Source organism: Eretmochelys imbricata, chromosome 22 (assembly GCF_965152235.1).
Source record: "Eretmochelys imbricata isolate rEreImb1 chromosome 22, rEreImb1.hap1, whole genome shotgun sequence".
In the NCBI taxonomy this organism is placed as follows: Eukaryota; Metazoa; Chordata; order Testudines; family Cheloniidae; genus Eretmochelys; species Eretmochelys imbricata.
The window spans coordinates 13020935-13031161 of NC_135593.1; the positions used below are offsets into that span (position 1 = coordinate 13020935).

Sequence of the window (10227 nt, forward strand, 5' to 3'; positions counted from 1 at the left end):
AAAGCTTCTTGGAAGTACAACAGTCTATGTTCCTACAGTTACTTTGAGCAGTCATTCTGCATGATTTGATTGGGAAAATTGACAATATAGAATACAATTACTTTATTTGTAGCAAATGCTATTATGTATCAGTGCTAAAAATATACACAACATGCAAAAAGTTATGCTGTTGTCATGTTGTTCAAAGACTTTCTATTAACCATTAGAGATGGGAGCTCATGCTTTCAAATTCATTAAGCCCAAGTATAAGGCAATATAAATGTGGGCAGGTGAAAAAAAATGTTCCAGTTGACAATGCAATAGCATTGATAGATCCATTCAAACAATTCAACATGTAGTTTATATAAACAGTGTAAGATTTTATTTAAAAAATGGTAAGGCTGGTCTATCTTCCTCCTATTTTAAGATACACAAAATTTCTGCCAGAACAATGTTAGCTCTGTTTTGATTCAGATGGTTTCTATTTTAATGCTAAGCTAATATATAAAAGTTGCTGGATAAGTAATTGGGAAAATGTGTGTTTCCTCTTTTATTAAGCTAGAGGTATGTGCATGCAGAAAAGTATAGTCACACATTCCATATGTAAAGCATTAATTTATATTGACGCACATGTCTTCCTTTATTCGATCAATTTTCCTTTGACATACACTGAACCAATAGTGAAATTTCTGTATAGCGCCACCTACAGCATCCTGGCTCAATTAGCAGAATTCCCAGTAAGCTATCACTGGGCAGAGATCACTTACTATCTGGAACAATGTACTTCCAGGAGAAAGCTTTTGAGTAGGGCAAAAAGATCTTCTGTTATGGCAGAATTGAAATGCAGACTTAATACATTAGAGCCTATACTAGAAAATGCACTCCCAATTTCAATGCTCTGACATGTGCATTAAGTGCTGCAGAAAAATCTTTTCATTATTGCATCAACATTAGACATTACATAGGTCTTCTGCTTTTTACTCTCACCATAAATGGCCCCCATTATGGGACTGTATTGTGGTACTTAACTACACAGCTCCACCATAACCACCCTACTAAGCACCTAAAATGCTTGCATCCCAAGAATGCTACAATGGGGAAGGGCTCTTTATAAGTAGGTTTTTCCTTTTAAAAGAACTGTAAGAGTCAGGGCCTTTTTACAATAGCTTGAGGAAATTTATTCATTCTTTAGACTGTCTCTATTCACCAATTCATCCACATGGCCATTTTTAATACTGGCCAATTCTCCGCTCTTTAGCTTTTTCAAATAATCATGTGGCCCTTTCCCTTCAAAGGATGAGGGGCTTTTGTAGGAGCCCCCAATTTTATCCCAGAGTGTGAAATACTGACCGTAGTTGTAATCAAAATACAAGTGATGATCGGTGTGATGGGCAGAGCCATTGATAATGTGTTTCAAGAAATCCGGCACACGGTAATCGCCATCATGAATAGAGATTGTCCAGACATTGACAGCAATGTAGAGACCCAAGTAGGTCACTTTGTGCAAAGGAAAGAGGAAAGGATAGATGTGATATGGAATACTCTGCAGGAAGCCATCCACAGGGTGGAAGGCGTGACTTGCAAATGGCGTAGCAACCTTCCAGCGGTGATGGGGCTTGTGCAGACGCTAAAGAACAGAACAGAGTTAGTGCTTATGTTTTGACAAGGCAAAAAAAATTGGGGCTTCAATCTGGCACCTCCTAGCTCTATACTGCCTACCATATGACTAGGAATATGTCTGCCTAACTGCATTTTACTGTAGCTCTATTTCTTCCTGGTCTCTCAACTTGTAAACCAAGACAGGGTACGATGCAAGCTCTGCTCAAGCTCGTGTGCTAAAAACCACTGTGGGCATGGTGACATCTTTGGCTAGCTGCCAGAGTCTGTACCCAGGGGATTGGGTGGCTCAAATGAGCTGCTGCAGCCACACTGCCATTTTAGTGTGCCAGCTGGAGCTGAGTCAGCTGCTGTGTAGACACATTTCCCCGCCAAAGCAGCAATATCTGGAAGCAAGTCCAAATGGCTTATTTGCCACCCTACAATTTGTGGTGTTTAAATCACTCTTGTACTGCAGAGAACAAGGTCAGATTAAAAAGGACTTTTTCATCTAGAGTTTGACACCCACAGAATTGAAGATTTCCACCATGTTAATGGGTCAGGTTAACTAGTGACACCACCAGGGCCATGAGAAACAAACATTTATCTTATGCTAGATAAAAATAAAAATCTAGTCCTATGTTATGCTTTGGGTCTGATCTGAAAGCCAGTCAGTGGAAAGATTCCACTTCTACTTCAATGGAGTGTATTCACAATGTCTTTTACAAGCAATCCTAACCAGTTCCCTGTGGGTTAAGTAATCTCATTTGCCAACATGGAAACTGAGGCAGAAAAGGGGATGTGACTTATCCTAGGCTGTAGGGGGAATTCTCTGAACTGGATTCAAACACAAGAGTTCCTGGCTCCCATGCCTGAGCTCAGACCAGGAGCTGAAACCTAAAATGTTCACTTACATTATACCACCATTGGGCTAGAAGGAATTAAGCATGTGAGTAGCCCCAATTAACCCCATGGGATTACTCATGTGCATCAATTCTTTGATGAATTGAGGCCTAAAACCTTTATTTTCCTATTGACATTGACAGTGTCTTTCAACATTGACATAAGGTACGCAACCAAAATACACTGGGGAGGAAAAAACCTCAGCCCCATCCCAGCCCTTTTATGCTGCTTAAAAAGGGCCAGAGCTGAGTGAAGGGCCAGAGCTAGGGAGGATTCCTCCAGCACAGAAACTGTGGCAGACATTCAAAAGGCTGCCCTCCAAGGACTCCCCTTGCAAAACCCAGCATAAGGGATAGCACAGGGGCAGGGCTGGGAAGGGTACATCAAAGAGATTCTGATCAGTATTGCCACAAAGGAGGCTACCCTGGGGAAGCTGCCATGCCTTAGACACCCTCATGGATCCTACCCCCAGAGGAGCCCAGGGTCAGGTGGGCACAAAGGTGGCTTAAAGCTATTTAGCCCCCCTCCTTCTGGGCTGCAAGTTCTGCGTTACCTCTTAGAGATCTTTGTATTTATAGTAAAAAACCCAGTAGCGTTCCATTACATTTTAAATCAGTCTTGCTAAACTGCCATTAAAATATACTAAACCAGACAGACTTGTCTGTCCTTTCTAATGAAGGATATTTTACTCAGCCCTTCTGGGCAATGCCCTGCTTTTAAAAAAGGGAGGGTCACATCCTGGGCGAGTGGTTATACCAAGCTGATCCAACATCTAGTAAGCTTTATATCTATATCACTACTTATACCTTGTACACAAGTTTATGATGGAGGAACCTGTGAATCCAGTAAATGCACATGTCGGTGAAGAAGAGGAAAGAGAGCATGCTAAGGATTACACCAAACCATCCTAGGAAAAATAAGAGATTAGACAATTAGGTAAGTGTCAAGATTGTGAGAAATAAGTCTGAAAAGGTACAAGGAGCACATAGAATTACTGAAAGATTTTACTTCTGTATCCTGAGGCTAAATCATTTAGGTTATAAAGAACAAGCTCAGCCCAACAGGATTTGCATTGTATTAGTGTAGCGATTCTTGCTGGTGAAAAGTTGGGATTGCTTTTAGGTGCTAAAATGCTGAACTGAACCTAATGGAGAAGATTTCAGTATGGTCTCATCCATAAAGAGATGTGATCTGATCTTAACACCTTCCTCCTAAAAACACATTAGCTACTTGACAGTGTCCTTTAAAGTACTAAAGTTACACTTCCACACACCAGTGTATATAAACAGATAGAAACATATGCAGTTTTTCCAAAACACAGGTGAAGACAGGAAGCAAGACAAGACTGTTGTTTCCACTTTGGAACCAGTACACAGACTGGATAAATGCAGCCAACAGAGATACTGAAGTTAGGTTGAGTCTCCTAGTTTACAGAGACTTGATTTAACAAACCAACAATGCCCTTATTACCACTAACACCTTCAAACTGAAAACCGCAACTATTTACTTCGTTGCTTATTACCAGTACAAAATGTAAACCTGGCCAATGAAACAGTAAAGTTTCATTGTTTTCTGAGCCTCTCCCCCCGCCCCATCTCTGTTGGGCCCCCGTCCTGTCTCTTACTTAGGTTATAAGCATTTGGGGACAGGGGCCATCTGTTTGTTACACATTTGTATGTCACCTAGCATGGTGGGGTCCTGGTCTAAGATTGGGCTCCTAAGCCCTGCTGTAACAAATGGTGGATTCCTGGTGCTGCAGTGTTTGGGTTGCAGTTCTGCAGGGGAATGTTTATTTGTTTAACTGAAACCATTTCTAGTGGAGGGAATGGAATGCATGAAAAGGGTTTTGTAAAAAAAATGAGCTCAGACAAAAATCTAAGTTGCAGGCTGCCCTGAAAACTTCCAATTGTGCAGAAAGGCATGAGGAGCAGCATCCACCCAAGTGTTCTCTCTAACTGGAATCCCACTTTTTAGATGTGGGATATTAAAGCTGTATAGTATGGTGTGTGTAAGGGAGGTAACTCTTGATTATGCCCTTAGACTTGTACAGCACTCAAAGAGCAAACCTAAACAAAGATTTAATTTCAGGCAGGCTTTTTGTAAATGAATCTATTTAAAGATAGAAATAGCATGAGCCACTAGAGAGGAGAACTGAGTTCTCTTTGATGGCATAAACCATTAATGCTGTCAGCTTCACTAAAAATAGGGACTGGTTCTTCAGTTTTAGCTCTTGGATGCAAAAGTGGGAGGAATAAGAAACATACCCAGCACACACAATGCCACCACCATTTGTGCCAGACTATCTTGTGTCTGCACATGAAAAGGATAAAGACAAGCTTCTCTTCAGGTGAGGTTTGAAGAGGGTGTAGACACCAAGGCCCTTATTTATGGTGGTGTCAATCAGGAGTAACTGCACTGAAGTCAAAGGAGTTACACAGTAATTGTCAGGATCAAAGTCCTTTTGTTTAAGTCTCTTGCCAAGAGGAAATTTTTTTGGAGAATTTTTAAAGCATCAGAGTTCTGACAGAATGCATGCCATTGTGTTTTTGTTGAAGTAATATACAATTCAGCTCAGCTTTGGAAGTAGCCAGGTGTAATACAGCTTAATGGATACATTTTAACAAACCATTTAGGCAACCTATCAATTTACATAGCATTTTCAGCATGAAGGCATGTTCTCACTAAAAGGAGAGAGAATAAATAGGGCTGGACACACTTAAGGGAAAAGAGGTGAGGAGGAAGTAGGTTTTACAGAGCAAGAGAGGTGAGAAAGTTAGCGGGAGATTGTATTCCAAGCTAAGGGGCTAGTAGGGATTAGAGTGAAGCTAAGAGGGAAGAATGAAATGCATTAACAATTGAAATGTAGCTAGGATGCTAAGTATTAGTATTGTAGGGCCTAGTACCCCATTGTGCTAGGCTCTGTACATTGGGAAAAAAGACAGCTCCTGACCCAAGGAGCTCAGTTTAAGTAATGAATTTCCATACCATATGGAGAGTCTTCAATGTTGTCATAAAGCCTGCTGTAACCCCTGACCTCTGCAAAGAAGAGTGCAACTGTGGGGATGCTGATCCAGGGCAGTGACTGCAGAGCATATTTTATCTCGAGCTGCACCTGATTCTAAATAGAAAAGCAGACAGGTTTTAAATTTTCCAGGAGAATTTGAGTGACTTTTCTCCAGAACAGGAAGAGCAGAGGTACTACCAACTTCATGCCTGCTTCTGCCCCAGATCAGTGGGCCAATTAAACCCCTCACAATACACTCTTTTTAGAAAAGACCTAGAGCACCACACTCGTAATAATCCTCCTGAACCAAGTTTCCTCTGCCATGTTCTGTCATGAGAGCAATTCATTATCCACTGCCAGTACAGTCCTGCCAACAGTGGTCTTTGCAGTCATAAGGTTGTTCATCAAGGAAGTGGCACTTTGTCTCTCTACCTTTAAATATGCCAAACCTCCCTGCCATTGTGTTTTTGGCAGAACAACTGTTGGCCTCAGAAATGCTGGGCTGGAAGGGCCTCACAAGGTCAACTAGTCCATCCCCTTGTGTGGAGGCAGAAAGAAGTTAATTTATAATTAGGAGTCCTTTCCACCCACCGTCGCTTTTGTTCTTAAGGTGAGTTTCATGTTTGCATAATGCAATGTAGCCTTGAGATTGGAGGGTGCTTTACCTGTATTTTTGCTTTATCTGAGAGGCAGCAGGCAATGGAGGAAATGAGTACAAGGTTAGGAAGCTGCCAGTCCTAAGTTCCAATTCTGGTTTATTCACTGGCTTACTATTTAGTCTTGGGCCACTTAAACTCTGCCTCATGCCTCAGTTTCCCAGCTTTCAAATGCTGACACCTACCTCTCAGGGGGATTGAGAGGGTTAATTACAGTAGAATCTTAGAGTTATGAAGACCTCAGGGAAATGGAGGTTATAACTCTGAAACAAAATGTTTTTCAAAAGTTTACAACTGAGCATTGACTTAATACAGCTTTGAAACTCTAATATTCTGAAGAAAAATGGTACTTAACCATCTTAATTTAAAACCAATCACAGAAGCAGTTTCTGCCTCAAAGCTTCCTCCCCCAAACAAGAGTCAGAGTCCATGTGGATCCTCTTAATAGTTGACACATATATGAAGTGTTATGAATGCATATTTAACCTTAACTCAGCACAGAATATGAATTCTTGAGAGGTAAAGTTGTTATACTAGGAAAAGGCTGAAGTTCTGCTCACCTCTAGAAACTGGGGGTGTTGCTTCAGAGAGTGATCAAAAACCAGGTAGTAGCTCAAAGTTCCAAACAGCAAATAAAGCACAAGTGCACCAAGATTTGTTACAATAAGGAGACTGGTGATCTGTCGAAAGGGCTCATCCTCAGGCCATGTGGTGGGATACACATATGGTGTAAAAAAGTTGTAATCTACATAGTTCAGGACTAGATCCATTGTTATACCTATGGAACATAAGTGCATTAATGCTCCGCCTCCAATGTAAACGGTTACATGTCAATGGCATAAACCACCACAATTTTGTGTTCTAAATCCATGATAAATATGGATATTTAATCTCATGTACTTGGATAAACAATTTCACTTGACTGTTGTAAATAGTATGTCGGACTATGAATGGTATGTTGTTTCAAGTATACATCTTATATAAGAGCCTATTCCATACTTTTGAAAAACCAGTGAGAAGTTCTATTTATCTTCACTAAACAGGTATAGCTGGTTAACAGTTATGTAGCTTCCCCCACCTACATGCCTCAGTGAGAACTAAAACCCTAGGTTTGTCCTAGTTATGACTTCCAATTTTTTCCACAAGTAGTGAAGTGGTAAAATTTTGAAAAGCAGTAACTGGCTTAGGAGTCTGAGTCTCAGACTTTCAGTGGCACATAAACACCAAGACCCAGATCCTCAAAGGTATTTAGGCACCTAACTGGTTGATTTCAGTGGAAATTAGGAACCTAAATATCTTGGAGGATCTGTGCCCTAGGCACTTTTGAACATTTTACCCGTAGTCCTCTCCTCTCCAGTTAGAGAGCTGCTATACAACAGTAGTTCTCTACCTTTCCAGACTGCTGTAGCTGTTTCAGGAGTCTGATTTCTCTCATACCCAAAGTTTCACTTCATTCAAACTGCTTACTTATACAAGAGAAAGATACAAAAAAGTGTCACAGCACACTGTCACTGAAAGATGGCTTATTTTATCCTTTTGTCTGTATGAAATTTTAGTTTGTACTGTCTTGGCTAGTGCTTTTTATGTAGCCTGTTGTAAGATGAAGGCAAGTATCTGGACAAGTTGATGTACCCCCTGAAGACCTCTGCATAACCCCAAGGGTACATATACCCCTGCCTGAAAACCACTGCTACACAAGACCATACTTTAAAAAGTGGCAATTAGTAAAGGAGTTTAAACAATTTTTCATGCAAGACTGCAACTTGTACTAGTCCCCCAACCCCTGGTTAATACTCCCCTGATAACCTCCTTTGAAACAAATTTATCACCCATAAGCTTGTTTGAAATTCCAGCCCCAAATATGCCACAAGCTTTCCTCTTACCAAAAATTAAGACTCTTGTGTCTCACCATGAGAGTTTTAACCATGACCTGAAGTGGCCACATCTTAAGCAAGAAGCAAGGTATGTGGGCATGGCCCATGAAGTCCCTGGCTTCTCTGATGAGGTGGCCATTTGTTATAAGTAGTCCCTAAACTTCTGAATTTTAGAAATTTGTTTTTAAACAAAACATTTCCACCAATTTTTGACCATCTCCTTTAATAAAGACACTTCTCTACTGGACAGCTGCATTTTTTTAATCTACTGATGAAGTGCTAAATAAGAAATATGCAGTGTAGTTGTAGCTGAGTCCATCCCAGAATATTAGAGGAGGGAATGTGGAAGAGGTAATGCCTCACCCATCTCAGATAAGAAACAGGCATTTTTTATTTGTGGTGTTATACTGCCTTGGAACCTTGCTTGTGGCCCAGGACCCCACTGTGCTAGATGCTCTACAAAAAACAGAACAAAAAGACAGTCCATGCTGCAAAGAGCTGACAGTCTAAACAGGAGTGGACTGAGACCACCAAGTTATTTCACAGCTCAGATCAAAAGTAAGCAGAGGGGGCCAGATCATGATCCCTTTACTCTTAAGGGGTGACCTGTTAAAATACAAAGGCACTACAGATGTGAACAACTTTCACCAATGCGAGTAAGGCATTTAGTCTCATGGATGGCAACTGATTTCTCTCAAGAGTGACCCAAGCCAGATTAGAAGAACCAGTGACGGAGACAAAAAGAAGGTCCCTCTTGTGACAAGACTCCTGCTGGGCTCTTTAAAATAGAAGACATTTACAAAGGTCTCCTCCTGTGCAATTTGAGAGGGGAAAAAAGTGAAGGTAAAACTGCTCCAGTCAGAGATCATGCAAAGATCAGTGAGAATACGTCCCTGAAAAGGGAAAAGGAAAGGAGCTGGCAGGCAGAGGGAAGACACTGTTTCTGCCCCCATCTGTCACGGATGGGCATGCAGTGGGGTGATACTCCCACAGCCAGAACTGGACCTCCCACCCTGCTGGGATGGTCTCTGAACTGGGAATGTGGGGGTTAGTGCCTACCCCACCGCCCTGCACCCCCTTGTCATCATCCCCTCCCCCTTCACCCCCCCTCCTTTGCTAAAAACTCCTCCCTAGTCTCCCCCTGCACGTCTCCCCCCAGTGTGCTCCTGCATCCCCCCCCATCTCCTTCTGCTCCCTCCCCCTTCACCCCCTCTCCCCTTGGCTAAAAACTCCTCCTTGCACCCCTAGTCTCCCCCTGCACGTCTCCCCCCAGTGTGCCCCTGCATCCCCCCCATTTCCTTCTGCTCCCTCCCCCTTCACCCTCCTGCACCCCCTCGGCTAAAAACTCCTCCCCAGCGTGCACCCCCCCAGTCTCCCCCCAGCGTGCTCCCCCTCCCCCGTCTCCTACCTGCCCCAGCCGAGCCCCTCCCCGCTGACTGCCCGAGTCCCCCGCGAGCGGCTGTAGTGCTGAGATGGGGGCGTGGCCACCTCGGATCCCCCCCCCCCCAAGCGCGGCAGGGAGGCGGGGCTTCGAGGTAGCCTGATGAGGCGTCAGAGCCCGGCCCGGCTCGCGCGTTGCGTGACGCAGGCGGCGCGCGGCTGCAGCGCTCCCGCAATAGGTGGGCGCCGGCTCCGCCCCGCGAGCGACCCGGGGGCGGGCGCGTGCTCTGCAGGGCCCCGTGCGCTGCTCAGCAAACGCACGGTCGCAGCGCAGGTGTCGTGCGTGCCATTTTCAGAGCTGTTACGGGGGGGGGGGCGCGCGTGGGGGATGTTGGCACCTTTCTGCCGCTTAAAAAAAGGTGCGAGCAGAGCAGGCAGCCCCCCGAAGGAAGGGCTCGATTAGTCAAGTGTCCCCTTTATCACTGCATCGCAGGCTTGTGGTGATGGAGCCAATCGTGGTGTCCCGAGCAAGGTTACAAAAGGAGGTAGGTTTATTCTAAGGAGGTATTCGAATCAGACATGTAGGGCTGGAAAAGGCGTCTCCAGAGGAGATCAAGTGTAGCCCCTTGCACCCAGGGCCAAGGAAACCGAGACCATCCCAGGCGGATGTGTGTGTAACCTGTACTTAAAAACCTCCATTGATGGTGATTGCACAGCCTCCCTTGGAAGCCTATTCGAATTTAGCTACCCCTATAGTTAGGAAGGGCCAGAATCAGTTAGCTAGCTCTTGATGTCTGGAAGTATTTGATAACAATTGGCATGTCTAAGCTATTGA

At 43.6% G+C, this 10227-nt stretch overlaps 1 protein-coding gene across 1 annotated transcript; it reads right to left on the reverse strand.

Annotated features, from left to right (window-relative positions):
• Positions 1-590: 590 nt before the first annotated feature.
• Positions 591-9485, reverse strand: SC5D (sterol-C5-desaturase). The gene is made up of 5 exons (XM_077839809.1): positions 9421-9485; positions 6699-6916; positions 5464-5596; positions 3285-3385; positions 591-1606 (listed from the first exon to the last, which is right to left on the reverse strand). The coding sequence occupies exons 2-5, from the start codon at positions 6906-6908 to the stop codon at positions 1157-1159; spliced, it is 894 nt and encodes a 297-aa protein (XP_077695935.1). The 5' UTR covers positions 6909-6916; positions 9421-9485; the 3' UTR covers positions 591-1156.
• Between the last annotated feature and the right edge of the window lie 742 nt (positions 9486-10227).